Below are 23,054 nucleotides of genomic sequence, written 5' to 3'. Positions count from 1 at the left end.
TGTGGGAGTTTACAGGGTGTACCAGGGAGTGTGTGTGTGTATATCGGTATTTTCAGGGGGTCCCGAGGAGTGTGTGTGTATTGGTATTTACAGGGGTTCCCGGTGAGTGAGTGTGTGTGTGTGTCGGTATTTACAGGGGTTCCCGGTGAGTGAGTGTGTGTGTGTGTGTGTGTATTTACAGGTGTTCCTGGGGAGTGAGTGTGTGTGTGTGTGTGTGTATTTACAGGTGTTCCTGGGGAGTGAGTATGTAAGTGTGTGTGTGTGTGTATTTACAGAGTGTCCTGGGGAGTGAGTGTGTGTGTGTGTGTGTGTGTTTACAGCGTGTCTCAGGGAGTGTGTGTGTGTGTGTGTATTTACAGGTGTTCCTGGGGAATGAGTGTGTCTGTATTTACAGGTGTTCCTGGGGAGTGAGTGTGTGTGTGTATTTACAGCGTGTCCCAGGGAGTGTGTGTGTGTCTGTGGGAGTTTACAGGGTGTCCCAGGGAGTGTGTGTGTGTATATCAGTATTTTTAGGGGGGTCCCAAGGAGTGTGTGTGTATTGGTATTTACAGAGTGTCCTGGGGAGTGAGTGTGTGTGTGTGTGTGTATTTACAGGTGTTCCTGGGGAGTGAGTGTGTGTGTGTATTTACAGCGTGTCCCAGGGAGTGTGTGTGTGTCTGTGGGAGTTTACAGGGTGTCCCAGGGAGTGTGTGTGTGTATATCAGTATTTTCAGGGGGGTCCCAAGGAGTGTGTGTGTATTGGTATTTACAGAGTGTCCTGGGGAGTGAGTGTGTGTGTGTGTGTGTATTTACAGCGTGACCCAGGGAGTGTGTGTGTGTCTGTGGGAGTTTACAGGGTGTCCCAGGGATTGTGTGTGTGTATATCGGAATTTTCTGGGGGTCCCGAGGAGTGTGTGTGTATTGGTATTTACAGGGGTTCCCGGTGAGTGTGTGTCTGTGTGTGTGTGTGTGTGTATGTATTTACAGGTGTTCCTAGGGAGTGAGTACTTAAGTGTTTGTGCGTGTGTGTGTTTACAGAGTGTCCTGGGGAGTGAGTGTGTGTGTGTGTGTCGGTATTTACGGTGGTTCCCGGTGAGTGAGTGTGTGTGTGTGTGTATTTACAGGTGTTCCTGGGGAGTGAGTGAGTGTGTGTGTGTGTGTGTATTTACGAGGGTTCCCGGTGAGTGAGTGTGTGTGTGTACAGCGTGTCCCAGGGAGTGTGTGTGTGTTTGTGGGAGTTTACAGGGTGTCCCAGTGAGTGTGTGTGTGTATATCAGTATTTTCAGGGGGTCCCGGGGAGTGTGTGTGTGTGTGTGTGTGTGTGTGTATTGGTATTTACGGGGGTTCCCGGTGAGTGAGTGTGTGTGTGTGTCGGTATTTACAGGGCTCCTGGGGCGTGCGTGGGGGGGTGGTGGTATTTACAAGGTGTCCCGGGGAGAGTGTGTGTGTGTATATCAGTAATTTCAACGGGTTCCAAGGAATGACTGTGTGTGTGGCTATTTACAGGGGTTCCCGGTGAGTGAGTGTGTGTGTGTGTGTGTGTGTGTGTGTTTACAGCGTGTCTCAGGGAGTGTGTGTGTGTCTGTGGGAGTTTACAGGGTGTACCAGGGAGTGTGTGTGTGTATATCGGTATTTTCAGGGGGTCCCGAGGAGTATGTGTGTGTTGGTATTTACAGGGGTTCCCGGTGAGTGAGTGTGTGTGTGTGTGTGTGTATTTACAGGTGTTCCTGGGGAATGAGTGTGTCTGTATTTACAGGTGTTCCTGGGGAGTGAGTATGTAAGTGTGTGTGTGTGTGTGTGTGTATTTACAGAGTGTCCTGGGGAATGAGTGAGTGTGTGTGTGTGTTTACAGCGTGTCCCAGGGAGTGTGTGTGTGTCTGTGGGAGTTTACAGGGTTTCCCAGGGAGTGTGTGAGTGTATATCGGTATTTTCAGGGGGTCCCGAGGAGTGTGTGTGTATTGGTATTTACAGGGGTTCCTGGTGAGTGAGTGTGTGTGTGTGTCGGTATTTACAGGGTTTCCCGGTGAGTGAGTGTGTGTGTGTGTGTGTGTGTGTGTGTGTGTATATTTACAGGTGTTCCTGGGGAGTGAGTGTGTGTGTGTGTGTTTACAGCGTGTCTCAGGGAGTGTGTGTGTGTCTGTGGGAGTTTACAGGGTGTACCAGGGAGTGTGTGTGTGTATATCGGTATTTTCAGGGGGTCCCGAGGAGTGTGTGTGTATTGGTATTTACAGGGGTTCCCGGTGAGTGAGTGTGTGTGTGTGTCGGTATTTACAGGGGTTCCCAGTGAGTGAGTGTGTGTGTGTGTATTTACAGGTGTTCCTGGGGAGTGAGTGTGTGTGTGTGTGTATTTACAGAGTGTCCTGGGGAGTGAGTGTGTGTGTGTGTGTGTGTGTGTGTTTACAGCGTGTCTCAGGGAGTGTGTGTGTGTGTGTGTATTTACAGGTGTTCCTGGGGAATGAGTGTGTCTGTATTTACAGGTGTTCCTGGGGAGTGAGTGTGTGTGTGTATTTACAGCGTGTCCCAGGGAGTGTGTGTGTGTCTGTGGGAGTTTACAGGGTGTACCAGGGAGTGTGTGTGTGTATATCAGAATTTTCTGGGGGTCCCGAGGAGTGTGTGTGTATTGGTATTTACAGGGGTTCCCGGTGAGTGAGTGTGTGTGTGTGTGTATTTACAGGTGTTCCTGGGGAGTGAGTGTGTGTGTGTGTGTATTTACAGGTGTTCCTGGGGAGTGAGTGTGTGTGTGTGTGTATTTACAGGTGTTCCTGGGGAGTGAGTATGTAAGTGTGTGTGTGTGTGTATTTACAGAGTGTCCTGGGGAGTGAGTGTGTGTGTGTGTGTGTGTTTACAGCGTGTCTCAGGGAGTGTGTGTGTGTGTGTGTATTTACAGGTGTTCCTGGGGAATGAGTGTGTCTGTATTTACAGGTGTTCCTGGGGAGTGAGTGTGTGTGTGTGTTTACAGCGTGTCCCAGGGAGTGTGTGTGTGTGTGTGGGAGTTTACAGGGTGTCCCAGGGATTGTGTGTGTGTATATAGGTATTTTCAGGGGGTCCAGAGGAGTGTGTGTGTCGGTATTTACAGGGGTTCCCGGTGAGTGAGTGTGTGTGTGTGTGTGTATTTACAGGTGTTCCTGGGGAGTGAGTGTGTGTGTGTGTGTGTGTATGTATTTACAGGTGTTCCTAGGGAGTGAGTACTTAAGTGTTTGTGCGTGTGTGTGTGTTTACAGAGTGTCCTGGGGAGTGAGTTTGTGTGTGTGTCGGTATTTACGGGGGTTCCCGGTGAGTGAGTGTGTGTGTGTGTGTGTATTTACAGGTGTTCCTGGGGAGTGAGTGAGTGTGTGTGTGTGTGTGTGTGTGTCGGTATTTACAGGGGTTCCCGGTGAGTGAGTGTGTGTGTGTGTCGGTATTTACAGGGCTCCTGGGGCGTGCGTGGGGGGGTGGTGGTATTTACAAGGTGTCCCGGGGAGAGTGAGTGAGTGTAGTTACAGGTGTTCCTGGGGAGTGAGTGTGTGTGTGTGTGTGTGTGTGTGTTTACAGGTGTTCCTGGGGAGTGAGTGTGTGTTTGTGCGTGTGTGTGTTTACAGAGTGTCCTGGGGAGTGTGTGTGTGTGTGTGTTTGTATTTACAGGGGTTCCCGGTGAGTGAGTGTGTGTGTGTGTGTGTGTGTGTGTGTATTTACAGGGGTACCGGAGTGTGAGTGTGTGTGTGTATTTACAGCGTGTCCCAGGGAGTGTGTATATTTACAGAGAGTCCTGGTTATGTGGGTATTTACAAGGAGTCCCAGGAATGAGTGAGTGTGTGTGTGTGTGTATATCGGTTTTGTCAGGGGGTCCTGGGGAGTGAGTGTGTGTGTGTGTGTATTTACAGCTGTTCCTGGGGAGTGTGTGTGTGTATTTACAGAGTGTCCTGGGGAGTGAGTGTGTGTGTGTATTTACAGGTGTTCCTGGGGAGTGAGTGTGTGTTTGTGCGTGTGTGTGTTTACAGAGTGTCCTGGGGAGTGTGTGTGTGTGTATGTTTGTATTTACAGGGGTTCCCGGTGAGTGAGTGTGTGTGTGTGTGTGTATTTACAGGGGTACCGGAGTGTGAGTGTGTGTGTGTATTTACAGCGTGTCCCAGGGAGTGTGTATATTTACAGAGAGTCCTGGTTATGTGGGTATTTACAAGGAGTACCAGGAATGAGTGAGTGTGTGTGTGTGTGTGTATATCGGTTTTGTCAGGGGGTCCTGGGGAGTGAGTGTGTGTGTGTGTGTATTTACAGCTGTTCCTGGGGAGTGTGTGTGTGTATTTACAGAGTGTCCTGGGGAGTGAGTGTGTGTGTGTGTGTGTGTATTTACAGCTGTTCCTGGGGAGTGAGTGAGTGTGTGTGTGTGTGTATTTACAGGTGTTCCTGGGGAGTGTGTGAGTGTATATCGGTATTTTCAGGGGGTCCCGAGGAGTGTGTGTGTGTGTGTGTGTGTGTGTGTGTGTGTATTGGTATTTACGGGGGTTCCCGGTGAGTGAGTTTGTGTGTGTGTCGGTATTTACAGGGCTCCTGGGGTGTGCGTGGGGGGTTGGTGGTATTTACAAGGTGTCCCGGGGAGAGTGTGTGTGTGTATATCAGTAATTTCAACGGGTTCCAAGGAATGACTGTGTGTGTGGCTATTTACAGGGGTTCCCGGTGAGTGAGTGTGTGTGTGTGTGTGTGTGTGTGTGTTTACAGCGTGTCTCAGGGAGTGTGTGTGTGTGTGTGTGTTTACAGCGTGTCTCAGGGAGTGTGTGTGTGTCTGTGGGAGTTTACAGGGTGTACCAGGGAGTGTGTGTGTGTATATCGGTATTTTCAGGGGGTCCCGAGGAGTGTGTGTGTATTGGTATTTACAAGGGTTCCCGGTGAGTGAGTGTGTGTGTGTGTCGGTATTTACGGGGGTTCCCGGTGAGTGAGTGTGTGTGTGTGTGTGTATTTACAGGTGTTCCTGGGGAGTGAGTGAGTGTGTGTGTGTGTGTGTGTCGGTATTTACAGGGGTTCCCGGTGAGTGAGTGTGTGTGTGTGTCGGTATTTACAGGGCTCCTGGGGCGTGCGTGGGGGGGTGGTGGTATTTACAAGGTGTCCCGGGGAGAGTGAGTGAGTGTAGTTACAGGTGTTCCTGGGGAGTGAGTGTGTGTGTGTGTGTGTGTGTGTGTTTACAGGTGTTCCTGGGGAGTGAGTGTGTGTTTGTGCGTGTGTGTGTTTACAGAGTGTCCTGGGGAGTGTGTGTGTGTGTGTGTTTGTATTTACAGGGGTTCCCGGTGAGTGAGTGTGTGTGTGTGTGTGTGTGTGTGTATTTACAGGGGTACCGGAGTGTGAGTGTGTGTGTGTATTTACAGCGTGTCCCAGGGAGTGTGTATATTTACAGAGAGTCCTGGTTATGTGGGTATTTACAAGGAGTCCCAGGAATGAGTGAGTGTGTGTGTGTGTGTATATCGGTTTTGTCAGGGGGTCCTGGGGAGTGAGTGTGTGTGTGTGTGTATTTACAGCTGTTCCTGGGGAGTGTGTGTGTGTATTTACAGAGTGTCCTGGGGAGTGAGTGTGTGTGTGTATTTACAGGTGTTCCTGGGGAGTGAGTGTGTGTTTGTGCGTGTGTGTGTTTACAGAGTGTCCTGGGGAGTGTGTGTGTGTGTATGTTTGTATTTACAGGGGTTCCCGGTGAGTGAGTGTGTGTGTGTGTGTGTATTTACAGGGGTACCGGAGTGTGAGTGTGTGTGTGTATTTACAGCGTGTCCCAGGGAGTGTGTATATTTACAGAGAGTCCTGGTTATGTGGGTATTTACAAGGAGTACCAGGAATGAGTGAGTGTGTGTGTGTGTGTGTATATCGGTTTTGTCAGGGGGTCCTGGGGAGTGAGTGTGTGTGTGTGTGTATTTACAGCTGTTCCTGGGGAGTGTGTGTGTGTATTTACAGAGTGTCCTGGGGAGTGAGTGTGTGTGTGTGTATTTACAGGTGTTCCTGGGGAGTGAGTGTGTGTGTGTGTGTGTGTGTGTGTGTGTATTTACAGCTGTTCCTGGGGAGTGTGTGTGTGTATTTACAGAGTGTCCTGGGGAGTGAGTGTGTGTGTGTGTGTGTGTAGTTACAGGTGTTCCTGGGGAGTGAGTGTGTGTGTGTGTGTGTGTATTTACAGCTGTTCCTGGGGAGTGAGTGAGTGTGTGTGTGTGTGTATTTACAGGTGTTCCTGGGGAGTGTGTGAGTGTATATCGGTATTTTCAGGGGGTCCCGAGGAGTGTGTGTGTGTGTGTGTGTGTGTGTGTGTATTGGTATTTACGGGGGTTCCCGGTGAGTGAGTTTGTGTGTGTGTCGGTATTTACAGGGCTCCTGGGGTGTGCGTGGGGGGTTGGTGGTATTTACAAGGTGTCCCGGGGAGAGTGTGTGTGTGTATATCAGTAATTTCAACGGGTTCCAAGGAATGACTGTGTGTGTGGCTATTTACAAGGGTACCGGTGAGTGAGTGTGTGTGTGTATATTTACAGAGAGTCCTGGGGAATGTATGGTTATGTGGGTATTTACAAGGAGTCCCAGGAATGAGTCAGTGTGTGTGTGTGTATATCGGTTTTGTCAGGGGGTCCCGGGGAGTGAGTGAGTGTGTGTGTGTGTGTGTACTTACAGGTGTTCCTGGGGAGTGAGTGAGTCTGTATTTACAGGTGTTCCTGGGGAGTGAGTATGTAAGTGTGTGTGTGTGTGTATTTACAGAGTGTCCTGGGGAATGAGTGAGTGTGTGTGTGTGTTTACAGCGTGTCCCAGGGAGTGTGTGTGTGTATTTCCAGGTGTTCCTGGTGTGTGAGTGTGTGTGTGTGTATGTGTCGGTATTTACAGGGGTTCCCGGTGAGTGAGTGTGTGTGTGTGTCGGTATTTACAGGGGTACCGGTGAGTGAGTGTGTGTGTGTGTGTGTGTATTTACAGGTGTTCCTGGGGAGTGAGTGTGTGTGTGTGTGTGTATTTACAGGTGTTCCTGGGGAGTGAGTATGTAAGTGTGTGTGTGTGTGTATTTACAGAGTGTCCTGGGGAGTGAGTGTGTGTGTGTGTGTGTGTGTGTTTACAGCGTGTCTCAGGGAGTGTGTGTGTGTGTGTGTGTATTTACAGGTGTTCCTGGGGAATGAGTGTGTCTGTATTTACAGGTGTTCCTGGGGAGTGAGTGTGTGTGTGTATTTACAGCGTGTCCCAGGGAGTGTGTGTGTGTCTGTGGGAGTTTACAGGGTGTCCCAGGGAGTGTGTGTGTGTATATCAGTATTTTTAGGGGGGTCCCAAGGAGTGTGTGTGTATTGGTATTTACAGAGTGTCCTGGGGAGTGAGTGTGTGTGTGTGTGTATTTACAGGTGTTCCTGGGGAGTGAGTGTGTGTGTGTATTTACAGCGTGTCCCAGGGAGTGTGTGTGTGTCTGTGGGAGTTTACAGGGTGTCCCAGGGAGTGTGTGTGTGTATATCAGTATTTTCAGGGGGGTCCCAAGGAGTGTGTGTGTGTGTGTGTATTTACAGCGTGTCCCAGGGAGTGTGTGTGTGTCTGTGGGAGTTTACAGGGTGTCCCAGGGATTGTGTGTGTGTATATCGGAATTTTCTGGGGGTCCCGAGGAGTGTGTGTGTATTGGTATTTACAGGGGTTCCCGGTGAGTGTGTGTCTGTGTGTGTGTGTGTGTGTATGTATTTACAGGTGTTCCTAGGGAGTGAGTACTTAAGTGTTTGTGCGTGTGTGTGTTTACAGAGTGTCCTGGGGAGTGAGTGTGTGTGTGTGTGTCGGTATTTACGGGGGTTCCCGGTGAGTGAGTGTGTGTGTGTGTGTATTTACAGGTGTTCCTGGGGAGTGAGTGAGTGTGTGTGTGTGTGTGTATTTACGAGGGTTCCCGGTGAGTGAGTGTGTGTGTGTACAGCGTGTCCCAGGGAGTGTGTGTGTGTTTGTGGGAGTTTACAGGGTGTCCCAGTGAGTGTGTGTGTGTATATCAGTATTTTCAGGGGGTCCCGGGGAGTGAGTGTGTGTGTGTGTGTGTGTGTGTGTGTGTGTATTGGTATTTACGGGGGTTCCCGGTGAGTGAGTGTGTGTGTGTGTCGGTATTTACAGGGCTCCTGGGGCGTGCGTGGGGGGGTGGTGGTATTTACAAGGTGTCCCGGGGAGAGTGTGTGTGTGTATATCAGTAATTTCAACGGGTTCCAAGGAATGACTGTGTGTGTGGCTATTTACAGGGGTTCCCGGTGAGTGAGTGTGTGTGTGTGTGTGTGTGTGTGTGTTTACAGCGTGTCTCAGGGAGTGTGTGTGTGTCTGTGGGAGTTTACAGGGTGTACCAGGGAGTGTGTGTGTGTATATCGGTATTTTCAGGGGGTCCCGAGGAGTGTGTGTGTGTTGGTATTTACAGGGGTTCCCGGTGAGTGAGTGTGTGTGTGTGTGTGTGTATTTACAGGTGTTCCTGGGGAATGAGTGTGTCTGTATTTACAGGTGTTCCTGGGGAGTGAGTATGTAAGTGTGTGTGTGTGTGTGTGTGTGTGTGTGTGTATTTACAGAGTGTCCTGGGGAATGAGTGAGTGTGTGTGTGTGTTTACAGCGTGTCTCAGGGAGTGTGTGTGTGTGTGTGTATTTACAGGTGTTCCTGGGGAATGAGTGTGTCTGTATTTACAGGTGTTCCTGGGGAGTGAGTGTGTGTGTGTATTTACAGCGTGTCCCAGGGAGTGTGTGTGTGTCTGTGGGAGTTTACAGGGTGTCCCAGGGAGTGTGTGTGTGTATATCAGTATTTTTAGGGGGGTCCCAAGGAGTGTGTGTGTATTGGTATTTACAGAGTGTCCTGGGGAGTGAGTGTGTGTGTGTGTGTATTTACAGGTGTTCCTGGGGAGTGAGTGTGTGTGTGTATTTACAGCGTGTCCCAGGGAGTGTGTGTGTGTCTGTGGGAGTTTACAGGGTGTCCCAGGGATTGTGTGTGTGTATATCGGAATTTTCTGGGGGTCCCGAGGAGTGTGTGTGTATTGGTATTTACAGGGGTTCCCGGTGAGTGTGTGTCTGTGTGTGTGTGTGTGTGTATGTATTTACAGGTGTTCCTAGGGAGTGAGTACTTAAGTGTTTGTGCGTGTATGTGTTTACAGAGTGTCCTGGGGAGTGAGTGTGTGTGTGTGTGTCGGTATTTACGGGGGTTCCCGGTGAGTGAGTGTGTGTGTGTGTGTATTTACAGGTGTTCCTGGGGAGTGAGTGAGTGTGTGTGTGTGTGTGTATTTACGAGGGTTCCCGGTGAGTGAGTGTGTGTGTGTACAGCGTGTCCCAGGGAGTGTGTGTGTGTTTGTGGGAGTTTACAGGGTGTCCCAGTGAGTGTGTGTGTGTATATCAGTATTTTCAGGGGGTCCCGGGGAGTGAGTGTGTGTGTGTGTGTGTGTATTGGTATTTACGGGGGTTCCCGGTGAGTGAGTGTGTGTGTGTGTCGGTATTTACAGGGCTCCTGGGGCGTGCGTGGGGGGGTGGTGGTATTTACAAGGTGTCCCGGGGAGAGTGTGTGTGTGTATATCAGTAATTTCAACGGGTTCCAAGGAATGACTGTGTGTGTGGCTATTTACAGGGGTTCCCGGTGAGTGAGTGTGTGTGTGTGTGTGTGTGTGTGTTTACAGCGTGTCTCAGGGAGTGTGTGTGTGTCTGTGGGAGTTTACAGGGTGTACCAGGGAGTGTGTGTGTGTATATCGGTATTTTCAGGGGGTCCCGAGGAGTGTGTGTGTGTTGGTATTTACAGGGGTTCCCGGTGAGTGAGTGTGTGTGTGTGTGTGTGTATTTACAGGTGTTCCTGGGGAATGAGTGTGTCTGTATTTACAGGTGTTCCTGGGGAGTGAGTATGTAAGTGTGTGTGTGTGTGTGTGTATTTACAGAGTGTCCTGGGGAATGAGTGAGTGTGTGTGTGTGTTTACAGCGTGTCCCAGGGAGTGTGTGTGTGTCTGTGGGAGTTTACAGGGTTTCCCAGGGAGTGTGTGAGTGTATATCGGTATTTTCAGGGGGTCCCGAGGAGTGTGTGTGTATTGGTATTTACAGGGGTTCCTGGTGAGTGAGTGTGTGTGTGTGTCGGTATTTACAGGGTTTCCCGGTGAGTGAGTGTGTGTGTGTGTGTGTGTGTGTGTGTGTATTTACAGGTGTTCCTGGGGAGTGAGTGTGTGTGTGTGTGTTTACAGCGTGTCTCAGGGAGTGTGTGTGTGTCTGTGGGAGTTTACAGGGTGTACCAGGGAGTGTGTGTGTGTATATCGGTATTTTCAGGGGGTCCCGAGGAGTGTGTGTGTATTGGTATTTATAGGGGTTCCCGGTGAGTGAGTGTGTGTGTGTGTATTTACAGGTGTTCCTGGGGAGTGAGTGTGTGTGTGTGTGTATTTACAGAGTGTCCTGGGGAGTGAGTGTGTGTGTGTGTGTGTGTGTGTGTGTGTGTGTTTACAGCGTGTCTCAGGGAGTGTGTGTGTGTGTGTGTGTATTTACAGGTGTTCCTGGGGAATGAGTGTGTCTGTATTTACAGGTGTTCCTGGGGAGTGAGTGTGTGTGTGTATTTACAGCGTGTCCCAGGGAGTGTGTGTGTGTCTGTGGGAGTTTACAGGGTGTCCCAGGGATTGTGTGTGTGTATATCAGAATTTTCTGGGGGTCCCGAGGAGTGTGTGTGTATTGGTATTTACAGGGGTTCCCGGTGAGTGAGTGTGTGTGTGTGTGTATTTACAGGTGTTCCTGGGGAGTGAGTATGTAAGTGTGTGTGTGTGTGTATTTACAGAGTGTCCTGGGGAGTGAGTGTGTGTGTGTGTGTGTGTGTGTTTACAGCGTGTCTCAGGGAGTGTGTGTGTGTGTGTGTGTATTTACAGGTGTTCCTGGGGAATGAGTGTGTCTGTATTTACAGGTGTTCCTGGGGAGTGAGTGTGTGTGTGTATTTACAGCGTGTCCCAGGGAGTGTGTGTGTGTCTGTGGGAGTTTACAGGGTGTCCCAGGGAGTGTGTGTGTGTATATCAGTATTTTTAGGGGGGTCCCAAGGAGTGTGTGTGTATTGGTATTTACAGAGTGTCCTGGGGAGTGAGTGTGTGTGTGTGTGTATTTACAGGTGTTCCTGGGGAGTGAGTGTGTGTGTGTATTTACAGCGTGTCCCAGGGAGTGTGTGTGTGTCTGTGGGAGTTTACAGGGTGTCCCAGGGAGTGTGTGTGTGTATATCAGTATTTTCAGGGGGGTCCCAAGGAGTGTGTGTGTGTGTGTGTATTTACAGCGTGTCCCAGGGAGTGTGTGTGTGTCTGTGGGAGTTTACAGGGTGTCCCAGGGATTGTGTGTGTGTATATCGGAATTTTCTGGGGGTCCCGAGGAGTGTGTGTGTATTGGTATTTACAGGGGTTCCCGGTGAGTGTGTGTCTGTGTGTGTGTGTGTGTGTATGTATTTACAGGTGTTCCTAGGGAGTGAGTACTTAAGTGTTTGTGCGTGTGTGTGTTTACAGAGTGTCCTGGGGAGTGAGTGTGTGTGTGTGTGTCGGTATTTACGGGGGTTCCCGGTGAGTGAGTGTGTGTGTGTGTGTATTTACAGGTGTTCCTGGGGAGTGAGTGAGTGTGTGTGTGTGTGTGTATTTACGAGGGTTCCCGGTGAGTGAGTGTGTGTGTGTACAGCGTGTCCCAGGGAGTGTGTGTGTGTTTGTGGGAGTTTACAGGGTGTCCCAGTGAGTGTGTGTGTGTATATCAGTATTTTCAGGGGGTCCCGGGGAGTGAGTGTGTGTGTGTGTGTGTGTGTGTGTGTGTGTATTGGTATTTACGGGGGTTCCCGGTGAGTGAGTGTGTGTGTGTGTCGGTATTTACAGGGCTCCTGGGGCGTGCGTGGGGGGGTGGTGGTATTTACAAGGTGTCCCGGGGAGAGTGTGTGTGTGTATATCAGTAATTTCAACGGGTTCCAAGGAATGACTGTGTGTGTGGCTATTTACAGGGGTTCCCGGTGAGTGAGTGTGTGTGTGTGTGTGTGTGTGTGTGTTTACAGCGTGTCTCAGGGAGTGTGTGTGTGTCTGTGGGAGTTTACAGGGTGTACCAGGGAGTGTGTGTGTGTATATCGGTATTTTCAGGGGGTCCCGAGGAGTGTGTGTGTGTTGGTATTTACAGGGGTTCCCGGTGAGTGAGTGTGTGTGTGTGTGTGTGTATTTACAGGTGTTCCTGGGGAATGAGTGTGTCTGTATTTACAGGTGTTCCTGGGGAGTGAGTATGTAAGTGTGTGTGTGTGTGTGTGTGTGTGTGTGTGTATTTACAGAGTGTCCTGGGGAATGAGTGAGTGTGTGTGTGTGTTTACAGCGTGTCTCAGGGAGTGTGTGTGTGTGTGTGTATTTACAGGTGTTCCTGGGGAATGAGTGTGTCTGTATTTACAGGTGTTCCTGGGGAGTGAGTGTGTGTGTGTATTTACAGCGTGTCCCAGGGAGTGTGTGTGTGTCTGTGGGAGTTTACAGGGTGTCCCAGGGAGTGTGTGTGTGTATATCAGTATTTTTAGGGGGGTCCCAAGGAGTGTGTGTGTATTGGTATTTACAGAGTGTCCTGGGGAGTGAGTGTGTGTGTGTGTGTATTTACAGGTGTTCCTGGGGAGTGAGTGTGTGTGTGTATTTACAGCGTGTCCCAGGGAGTGTGTGTGTGTCTGTGGGAGTTTACAGGGTGTCCCAGGGATTGTGTGTGTGTATATCGGAATTTTCTGGGGGTCCCGAGGAGTGTGTGTGTATTGGTATTTACAGGGGTTCCCGGTGAGTGTGTGTCTGTGTGTGTGTGTGTGTGTATGTATTTACAGGTGTTCCTAGGGAGTGAGTACTTAAGTGTTTGTGCGTGTGTGTGTTTACAGAGTGTCCTGGGGAGTGAGTGTGTGTGTGTGTGTCGGTATTTACGGGGGTTCCCGGTGAGTGAGTGTGTGTGTGTGTGTATTTACAGGTGTTCCTGGGGAGTGAGTGAGTGTGTGTGTGTGTGTGTATTTACGAGGGTTCCCGGTGAGTGAGTGTGTGTGTGTACAGCGTGTCCCAGGGAGTGTGTGTGTGTTTGTGGGAGTTTACAGGGTGTCCCAGTGAGTGTGTGTGTGTATATCAGTATTTTCAGGGGGTCCCGGGGAGTGAGTGTGTGTGTGTGTGTGTGTGTGTGTGTGTATTGGTATTTACGGGGGTTCCCGGTGAGTGAGTGTGTGTGTGTGTCGGTATTTACAGGGCTCCTGGGGCGTGCGTGGGGGGGTGGTGGTATTTACAAGGTGTCCCGGGGAGAGTGTGTGTGTGTATATCAGTAATTTCAACGGGTTCCAAGGAATGACTGTGTGTGTGGCTATTTACAGGGGTTCCCGGTGAGTGAGTGTGTGTGTGTGTGTGTGTGTGTGTTTACAGCGTGTCTCAGGGAGTGTGTGTGTGTCTGTGGGAGTTTACAGGGTGTACCAGGGAGTGTGTGTGTGTATATCGGTATTTTCAGGGGGTCCCGAGGAGTGTGTGTGTGTTGGTATTTACAGGGGTTCCCGGTGAGTGAGTGTGTGTGTGTGTGTGTGTATTTACAGGTGTTCCTGGGGAATGAGTGTGTCTGTATTTACAGGTGTTCCTGGGGAGTGAGTATGTAAGTGTGTGTGTGTGTGTGTGTATTTACAGAGTGTCCTGGGGAATGAGTGAGTGTGTGTGTGTGTTTACAGCGTGTCCCAGGGAGTGTGTGTGTGTCTGTGGGAGTTTACAGGGTTTCCCAGGGAGTGTGTGAGTGTATATCGGTATTTTCAGGGGGTCCCGAGGAGTGTGTGTGTATTGGTATTTACAGGGGTTCCTGGTGAGTGAGTGTGTGTGTGTGTCGGTATTTACAGGGTTTCCCGGTGAGTGAGTGTGTGTGTGTGTGTGTGTGTGTGTGTGTATTTACAGGTGTTCCTGGGGAGTGAGTGTGTGTGTGTGTGTTTACAGCGTGTCTCAGGGAGTGTGTGTGTGTCTGTGGGAGTTTACAGGGTGTACCAGGGAGTGTGTGTGTGTATATCGGTATTTTCAGGGGGTCCCGAGGAGTGTGTGTGTATTGGTATTTATAGGGGTTCCCGGTGAGTGAGTGTGTGTGTGTGTATTTACAGGTGTTCCTGGGGAGTGAGTGTGTGTGTGTGTGTATTTACAGAGTGTCCTGGGGAGTGAGTGTGTGTGTGTGTGTGTGTGTGTGTGTGTGTGTTTACAGCGTGTCTCAGGGAGTGTGTGTGTGTGTGTGTGTATTTACAGGTGTTCCTGGGGAATGAGTGTGTCTGTATTTACAGGTGTTCCTGGGGAGTGAGTGTGTGTGTGTATTTACAGCGTGTCCCAGGGAGTGTGTGTGTGTCTGTGGGAGTTTACAGGGTGTCCCAGGGATTGTGTGTGTGTATATCAGAATTTTCTGGGGGTCCCGAGGAGTGTGTGTGTATTGGTATTTACAGGGGTTCCCGGTGAGTGAGTGTGTGTGTGTGTGTATTTACAGGTGTTCCTGGGGAGTGAGTGTGTGTGTGTGTGTATTTACAGGTGTTCCTGGGGAGTGAGTGTGTGTGTGTGTGTGTATTTACAGGTGTTCCTGGGGAGTGAGTATGTAAGTGTGTGTGTGTGTGTATTTACAGAGTGTCCTGGGGAGTGAGTGTGTGTGTGTGTGTGTGTGTGTTTACAGCGTGTCTCAGGGAGTGTGTGAGTGTGTGTGTATTTACAGGGGTTCCCGGTGAGTGAGTGAGTGTGTGTGTGTGTGTGTGTGTATTTACAGGTGTTCCTGGGGAATGAGTGTGTCTGTATTTACAGGTGTTCCTGGGGAGTGAGTGTGTGTGTGTGTTTACAGCGTGTCCCAGGGAGTGTGTGTGTGTCTGTGGGAGTTTACAGGGTGTCCCAGGGATTGTGTGTGTGTATATAGGTATTTTCAGGGGGTCCAGAGGAGTGTGTGTGTATTGGTATTTACAGGGGTTCCCGGTGAGTGAGTGTGTGTGTGTGACGGTATTTACAGGGGTTCCCGGTGAGTGAGTGTGTGTGTGTGTGTGTGTGTGTGTGTGTGTGTATTTACAGGTGTTCCTGGGGAGTGAGTGTGTGTGTGTGTGTGTGTGTGTGTGTGTGTGTGTGTGTATGTATTTACAGGTGTTCCTAGGGAGTGAGTACTTAAGTGTTTGTGCGTGTGTGTGTTTACAGAGTGTCCTGGGGAGTGAGTTTGTGTGTGTGTCGGTATTTACGGGGGTTCCCGGTGAGTGAGTGTGTGTGTGTGTGTGTGTATTTACAGGTGTTCCTGGGGAGTGAGTGAGTGTGTGTGTGTGTGTGTGTCGGTATTTACAGGGGTTCCCGGTGAGTGAGTGTGTGTGTGTGTCGGTATTTACAGGGCTCCTGGGGCGTGCGTGGGGGGGTGGTGGTATTTACAAGGTGTCCCGGGGAGAGTGAGTGAGTGTAGTTACAGGTGTTCCTGGGGAGTGAGTGTGTGTGTGTGTGTGTGTGTGTGTTTACAGGTGTTCCTGGGGAGTGAGTGTGTGTTTGTGCGTGTGTGTGTTTACAGAGTGTCCTGGGGAGTGTGTGTGTGTGTGTGTTTGTATTTACAGGGGTTCCCGGTGAGTGAGTGTGTGTGTGTGTGTGTATTTACAGGGGTACCGGAGTGTGAGTGTGTGTGTGTGTGTGTGTTTACAGCGTGTCTCAGGGAGTGTGTGTGTGTGTGTATTTACAGGTGTTCCTGGGGAATGAGTGTGTCTGTATTTACAGGTGTTCCTGGGGAGTGAGTGTGTGTGTGTATTTACAGCGTGTCCCAGGGAGTGTGTGTGTGTCTGTGGGAGTTTACAGGGTGTCCCAGGGATTGTGTGTGTGTATATCAGAATTTTCTGGGGGTCCCGAGGAGTGTGTGTGTATTGGTATTTACAGGGGTTCCCGGTGAGTGAGTGTGTGTGTGTGTGTATTTACAGGTGTTCCTGGGGAGTGAGTGTGTGTGTGTTTGTGTATTTACAGGTGTTCCTGGGGAGTGAGTGTGTGTGTGTGTGTGTGTGTATTTACAGGTGTTCCTGGGGAGTGAGTATGTAAGTGTGTGTGTGTGTGTATTTACAGAGTGTCCTGGGGAGTGAGTGTGTGTGTGTGTGTGTGTGTGTTTACAGCGTGTCTCAGGGAGTGTGTGAGTGTGTGTGTATTTACAGGGGTTCCCGGTGAGTGAGTGTGTGTGTGTGTGTGTGTATTTACAGGTGTTCCTGGGGAATGAGTGTGTCTGTATTTACAGGTGTTCCTGGGGAGTGAGTGTGTGTGTGTGTTTACAGCGTGTCCCAGGGAGTGTGTGTGTGTCTGTGGGAGTTTACAGGGTGTCCCAGGGATTGTGTGTGTATATAGGTATTTTCAGGGGGTCCAGAGGAGTGTGTGTGTATTGGTATTTACAGGGGTTCCCGGTGAGTGAGTGTGTGTGTGTGTCGGTATTTACAGGGGTTCCCGGTGAGTGAGTGTGTGTGTGTGTGTGTATTTACAGGTGTTCCTGGGGAGTGAGTGTGTGTGTGTGTGTGTGTGTGTGTATGTATTTACAGGTGTTCCTAGGGAGTGAGTACTTAAGTGTTTGTGCGTGTGTGTGTTTACAGAGTGTCCTGGGGAGTGTGTGTGTGTGTGTGTCGGTATTTACAGGGGTTCCCGGTGAGTGAGTGTGTGTGTGTGTCGGTATTTACAGGGCTCCTGGGGCGTGCATGGGGGGGTGGTGGTATTTACAAGGTGTCCCGGGGAGAGTGAGTGAGTGTAGTTACAGGTGTTCCTGGGGAGTGAGTGTGTGTGTGTGTGTGTGTGTGTGTTTACAGGTGTTCCTGGGGAGTGAGTGTGTGTTTGTGCGTGTGTGTGTTTACAGAGTGTCCTGGGGAGTGTGTGTGTGTGTGTGTTTGTATTTACAGGGGTTCCCAGTGAGTGTGTGTGTGTGTGTGTATTTACAGCGTGTCCCAGGGAGTGTGTATATTTACAGAGAGTCCTGGTTATGTGGGTATTTACAAGGAGTCCCAGGAATGAGTGAGTGTGTGTGTGTGTGTATATCGGTTTTGTCAGGGGGTCCTGGGGAGTGAGTGTGTGTGTGTGTGTATTTACAGCTGTTCCTGGGGAGTGTGTGTGTGTATTTACAGAGTGTCCTGGGGAGTGAGTGTGTGTGTGTATTTACAGGTGTTCCTGGGGAGTGAGTGTGTGTTTGTGCGTGTGTGTGTTTACAGAGTGTCCTGGGGAGTGTGTGTGTGTGTATGTTTGTATTTACAGGGGTTCCCGGTGAGTGAGTGTGTGTGTGTGTGTGTATTTACAGGGGTACCGGAGTGTGAGTGTGTGTGTGTATTTACAGCGTGTCCCAGGGAGTGTGTATATTTACAGAGAGTCCTGGTTATGTGGGTATTTACAAGGAGTACCAGGAATGAGTGAGTGTGTGTGTGTGTGTGTATATCGGTTTTGTCAGGGGGTCCTGGGGAGTGAGTGTGTGTGTGTGTGTATTTACAGCTGTTCCTGGGGAGTGTGTGTGTGTATTTACAGAGTGTCCTGGGGAGTGAGTGTGTGTGTGTGTATTTACAGGTGTTCCTGGGGAGTGAGTGTGTGTGTGTGTATTTACAGCTGTTCCTGGGGAGTGTGTGTGTGTATTTACAGAGTGTCCTGGGGAGTGAGTGTGTGTGTGTGTGTGTGTAGTTACAGGTGTTCCTGGGGAGTGAGTGTGTGTGTGTGTGTGTGTGTATTTACAGCTGTTCCTGGGGAGTGAGTGAGTGTGTGTGTGTGTGTATTTACAGGTGTTCCTGGGGAGTGTGTGAGTGTATATCGGTATTTTCAGGGGGTCCCGAGGAGTGTGTGTGTGTGTGTGTATTGGTATTTACGGGGGTTCCCGGTGAGTGAGTTTGTGTGTGTGTCGGTATTTACAGGGCTCCTGGGGTGTGCGTGGGGGGTTGGTGGTATTTACAAGGTGTCCCGGGGAGAGTGTGTGTGTGTATATCAGTAATTTCAACGGGTTCCAAGGAATGACTGTGTGTGTGGCTATTTACAAGGGTACCGGTGAGTGAGTGTGTGTGTGTATATTTTCAGAGAGTCCTGGGGAATGTATGGTTATGTGGGTATTTACAAGGAGTCCCAGGAATGAGTCAGTGTGTGTGTGTGTATATCGGTTTTGTCAGGGGGTCCCGGGGAGTGAGTGAGTGTGTGTGTGTGTGTGTATTTACAGGTGTTCCTGGGGAGTGAGTGAGTCTGTATTTACAGGTGTTCCTGGGGAGTGAGTATGTAAGTGTGTGTGTGTGTGTATTTACAGAGTGTCCTGGGGAATGAGTGAGTGTGTGTGTGTGTTTACAGCGTGTCCCAGGGAGTGTGTGTGTGTATTTCCAGGTGTTCCTGGTGTGTGAGTGTGTGTGTGTGTATGTGTCGGTATTTACAGGGGTACCGGTGAGTGAGTGTGTGTGTGTGTGTGTGTCGGTATTTACAGGGGTTCCCGGTGAGTGAGTGTGTGTGTGTGTCGGTATTTACAGGGGTACCGGTGAGTGAGTGTGTGTGTGTGTGTGTGTGTGTCGGTATTTACAGGGGTTCCCGGTGAGTGTGTGTGTGTCGGTATTTACAGGGCTCCTGGGGTGTGCGTGGGGGGTTGGTGGTATTTACAAGGTGTCCCGGGGAGAGTGTGTGTGTGTATATCAGTAATTTCAACGGGTTCCAAGGAATGACTGTGTGTGTGGCTATTTACAAGGGTACCGGTGAGTGAGTGTGAGTGTGTATATTTACAGAGAGTCCTGGGGAATGTATGGTTATGTGGGTATTTACAAGGAGTCCCAGGAATGAGTGAGTGTGTGTGTGTGTGTATATCGGTTTTGTCAGGGGGTCCCGGGGAGTGAGTGAGTGTGTGTGTGTGTGTGTGTGTATTTACAGGTGTTCCTGGGGAATGAGTGTGTCTGTATTTACAGGTGTTCCTGGGGAGTGAGTATGTAAGTGTGTGTGTGTGTGTGTGTGTATTTACAGTGTCCTGGGGAATGAGTGAGTGTGTGTGTGTATGTACAGTGTGTTCCAGGGAGTGTGTGTGTGTATTTCCAGGTGTTCCTGGTGTGTGAGTGTGTGTGTGTGTATGTGTCGGTATTTACAGGGGTTCCCGGTGAGTGAGTGTGTGTGTGTGTCGGTATTTACAGGGGTTCCCGGTGAGTGAGTGTGTCTGTGTGTGTGTATTTACAGGGGTTCCTGGGGAATGAGTGTGTGTGTGTGTCGGTATTTACAGGGGTTCCCGGTGTGTGTGTGTGTGTGTGTGTGTGTGTATTTACAGGGGTTCCTGGGAGTGAGTGTGTGTGTGTTTGGATTTACAGAGAGTCCTGGGGAATGTATGGTTATGTGGGTATTTACAAGGAGTCCCAGGAATGAGTCAGTGTGTGTGTGTGTATATCGGTTTTGTCAGGGGGTCCTGGGGAGTGAGTGTGTGTGTGTGTGTGTGTGTTTACAGCTGTTCCTGGGGAGTGAGTGAGTGTGTGTGTGTGTGTGTATTTACAGGTGTTCCTGGGGAGTGTGTGAGTGTATATCGGTATTTTCAGGGGGTCCCGAGGAGTGTGTGTGTGTGTGTGTGTGTGTGTGTTGGTATTTACAGGGGTTCCCTGTGAGTGAGTGTGTGTGTGTGTGTATTGGTATTTACAGGGGTTCCCGGTGAGTGAGTGTGTGTGTGTGTCGGTATTTACAGGGGTTCCCGGTGAGTGAGTGAGTGTGTGTGTGTGTGTGTGTGTGTGTGTATTTACAGGTGTTCCTGGGGAGTGAGTGTGTGTGTGTGTGTTTACAGCGTGTCTCAGGGAGTGTGTGTGTGTCTGTGGGAGTTTACAGGGTGTACCAGGGAGTGTGTGTGTGTATATCGGTATTTTCAGGGGGTCCCGAGGAGTGTGTGTGTTGGTATTTACAGGGGTTCCCGGTGAGTGAGTGTGTGTGTGTGTGTGTGTGTGTGTATGTAGGTATTTTCAGGGGGTCCAGAGGAGTGTGTGTGTGTATTGGTATTTACAGGGGTTCCCGGTGAGTGAGTGTGTGTGTGTGTGTATTTACAGGTGTTCCTGGGGAGTGAGTGAGTGTGTGTGTGAGTGTGTCGGTATTTACAGGGCTCCTGGGGCGTGCGTGGGGGGGGGGTGGTATTTACAAGGTGTCCCGGGGAGAGTGTGTGTGTGTATATCAGTAATTTCAACGGGTTCCAAGGAATGACTGTGTGTGTGGCTATTTACAGGGGTACCGGTGAGTGAGTGTGAGTGTGTATATTTACAGAGAGTCCTGGGGAATGTATGGTTATGTGGGTATTTACAAGGAGTCCCAGGAATGAGTCAGTGTGTGTGTGTGTATATCGGTTCTGTCAGGGGGTCCTGGGGAGTGAGTGTGTGTGTGTGTGTGTGTGTTTACAGCGTGTCCCAGGGAGTGTGTGTGTGTGTGTGTATTTACAGGTGTTCCTGGGGAATGAGTGTGTCTGTATTTACAGGTGTTCCTGGGGAGTGAGTGTGTGTGTGTATTTACAGCGTGTCCCAGGGAGTGTGTGTGTGTCTGTGGGAGTTTACAGGGTGTCCCAGGGAGTGTGTGTGTGTATATCAGTATTTTCAGGGGGGTCCCAAGGAGTGTGTGTGTATTGGTATTTACAGAGTGTCCTGGGGAGTGAGTGTGTGTGTGTGTGTGTGAGCGTGTATATCGGTTTTGTCAGAGGGTCCTGGGGAGTGAGTGTGTGTGTGTGTGTGTGTTTACAGCATGTCCCAGGGAGTGTGTGTGTGTGTCGGTATTTACAGGTATTCCTGGGGAGTGAGTGTGTGTGTGTGTGTATTTACAGGTGTTCCTGGGGAGTGAGTGTGTGTATTTACAGAGTGTCCTGGGGAGTGAGTGTGTGTGTGTGTGTGTGTAGTTACAGGTGTTCCTGGGGAGTGAGTGTGTGTAGTTACAGGTGTTCCTGGGGAGTGAGTGTGTGTGTGTGTGTGTATTTACAGCGTGTCTCAGGGAGTGTGTGTGTGTATTTACAGGTGTTCCTGGGGAGTGAGTGTGTGTGTGTGTGTGTGTATTTACAGGTGTTCCTGGGGCGTGAGTGTGTGTGTGTGTGTGTATTTACAGGTGTTCCTGGGGAGTGAGTGTGTGTGTGTATTTACAGCGTGTCTCAGGGAGTGTGTGTGTGTCTGTGGGAGTTTACAGGGTGTACCAGGGAGTGTGTGTGTGTATATCGATATTTTCAGGGGGTCCCGAGGAGTGTGTGTGTGTCGGTATTTACAGGGGTTCCTGGTGAGTGAGTGTGTGTGTGTGTGTCGGTATTTACAGGGGTTCCCGGTGAGTGAGTGTGTGTGTGTGTGTGTGTATTTACAGGTGTTCCTGGGGAGTGAGTGTGTGTGTGTGTGTGTATTTACAGAGTGTCCTGGGGAATGAGTGTGTGTGTGTGTGTGTTTACAGCGTGTCTCAGGGAGTGTGTGTGTGTGTGTCGGTATTTACAGGGGTTCCCGGTGAGTGAGTGTGTGTGTGTGTGTGTGTGTGTGTGTGTGTATTTACAGAGTGTCCTGGGGAATGAGTGTGTGTGTGTGTGTGTGTGTTTACAGCGTGTCTCAGGGAGTGTGTGTGTGTGTGTGTGTGTCGGTATTTACAGGGGATCCCGGTGAGTGAGTGTGTGTGTGTGTGTATTTACAGGTGTTCCCGGTGAGTGAGTGTGTCTGTGTGTGTGTATTTACAGAGTGTCCTGGGGAATGAGTGTGTGTGTGTGTCGGTATTTACAGGGGTTCCCGGTGTGTGTGTGTGTTTACAGGGGTTCCTGGGGAGTGAGTGTGTGTGTGTTTGGATTTACAGAGAGTCCTGGGGAATGTATGGTTATGTGGGTATTTACAAGGAGTCCCAGGAATGAGTCAGTGTGTGTGTGTGTATATCGGTTTTGTCAGGGGGTCCCGGGGAGTGAGTGTGTGTGTGTGTGTTTACAGCTGTTCCTGGGGAGTGAGTGTGTGTGTGTATTTACAGCTGTTCCTGGGGAGTGTGTGTGTGTGTATTTACAGAGTGTCCTGGGGAGTGAGTGTGTGTGTGTTTGTGTGTGTATTTACAGGGGTTCTGTGGAGTGAGTGAGTGTGTGTGTGTATTTACAGAGTGTCCTGGGGAGTGAGTGTGTGTGTGTTTGTGTGTGTATTTACAGGGTGTCCCGGCGTGTGTCTCGGTGTCTTCCGTTCCCTTTGTTGTTTTGACGTCAAACACACCTCTGCCCTCTTCACCCATGTACTTACTGAGCCCTCACTCTCTTTCACCTCCCCACAGATCACACGTCACATTTGAACATTAATCCTGCCGGTGGTGATTCCATTGAGGATGGGACACAGATGGATGAAGGGGAGGCCAGCCCAGAGCCTGGCCGCAGGCTGAGAAGGGAAGCCTGTACCTGCCCCAATTGCAAGGAGTCAGAAGGGAGGTGAGCACCCAAGTCGCCTCTCGTGGTTTCCCTGGGTCTGGGGCATCCCTGTTCAGCTTCCTCTGTATCTCGCCATTTCTCTCTGTCTCTCTCTCCACTGTCCATTGCTTTGTCCTCTTCAGCTTCCTGTTTCCTTCTCTCTCTTCCCCACAACCCCCTCTTTCCCTCCCCGTACCCACTGTCCCCCCTACTCTCCACCACACCATCCGTACCCCTCTGCCCCTCCACATCACCCATACCCCTTGGCCTTCTCTCCATTCCTCCCTCCCGCTCCTCAGCACCTGTCTCCCCTCCCTTCTCCCCTTTGTCTCCTTTCTTATTTTCTCCCGTTCTCTCTCTCATTATCTCTGCTCTGTCTCACCTTCCACTTTCCCCCACCCCACCACACCCCGGCCTTTCTCACTTACCATGTATCTCTCCCCTCTCACCACCTCTACCCGTGTTTTACTCCCTCCTTGCCTGACAGGGGCTCAGGAGACCCCGGCCGCAAGAAGCAGCACATCTGTCACATTGTGGGCTGTGGCAAGGTGTACGGCAAGACCTCGCATCTGCGAGCCCACCTGCGGTGGCACACCGGCGAGAGGCCCTTTGTCTGCAACTGGCTCTTCTGTGGCAAGAGGTTCACCCGGTCCGATGAGCTGCAGCGGCACAAACGCACGCACACAGGTGAGTGAGAATGCAGCAGGCTGGGCCGGGGAAGGATTGGGGGGGGTGTGAGCGAGTGTGCGTGTGACTGTTATTTCCACTCCACCTGATCTTGTCCATCAAAGGGACAGCAGGGCATGGCAGTACTGGGAGTTGGGCTCAGAAAACATTTCCACTGCCTTCGTTCCCGTTGTTCAGGGCACGGC

The 23,054-nt window shown here is 50.4% G+C and overlaps 1 protein-coding gene across 3 annotated transcripts in view; it reads left to right on the top strand.

The window, feature by feature from the left end:
* The window catches only part of LOC140741265 (transcription factor Sp1-like), a 71,752-nt gene that overhangs the window by 44,389 nt on the left and 4,309 nt on the right, over positions 1-23,054 (top strand). For all 3 annotated transcript variants that reach the window (XM_073071259.1, XM_073071258.1, XM_073071260.1), the window contains exons 4-5: positions 22,053-22,203; positions 22,670-22,869. In XM_073071259.1, the coding sequence (XP_072927360.1) occupies positions 22,053-22,203; positions 22,670-22,869 (351 nt within the window). The remainder of the gene's footprint in view (positions 1-22,052; positions 22,204-22,669; positions 22,870-23,054) is intronic.

This window comes from Hemitrygon akajei, chromosome 18 (genome assembly GCF_048418815.1).
Source record: "Hemitrygon akajei chromosome 18, sHemAka1.3, whole genome shotgun sequence".
Taxonomy (NCBI): Eukaryota; Metazoa; Chordata; class Chondrichthyes; order Myliobatiformes; family Dasyatidae; genus Hemitrygon; species Hemitrygon akajei.
The sequence above is the reverse complement of the archived record's forward strand: the minus strand, read 5'-3'. Positions and strand labels throughout refer to the sequence as shown.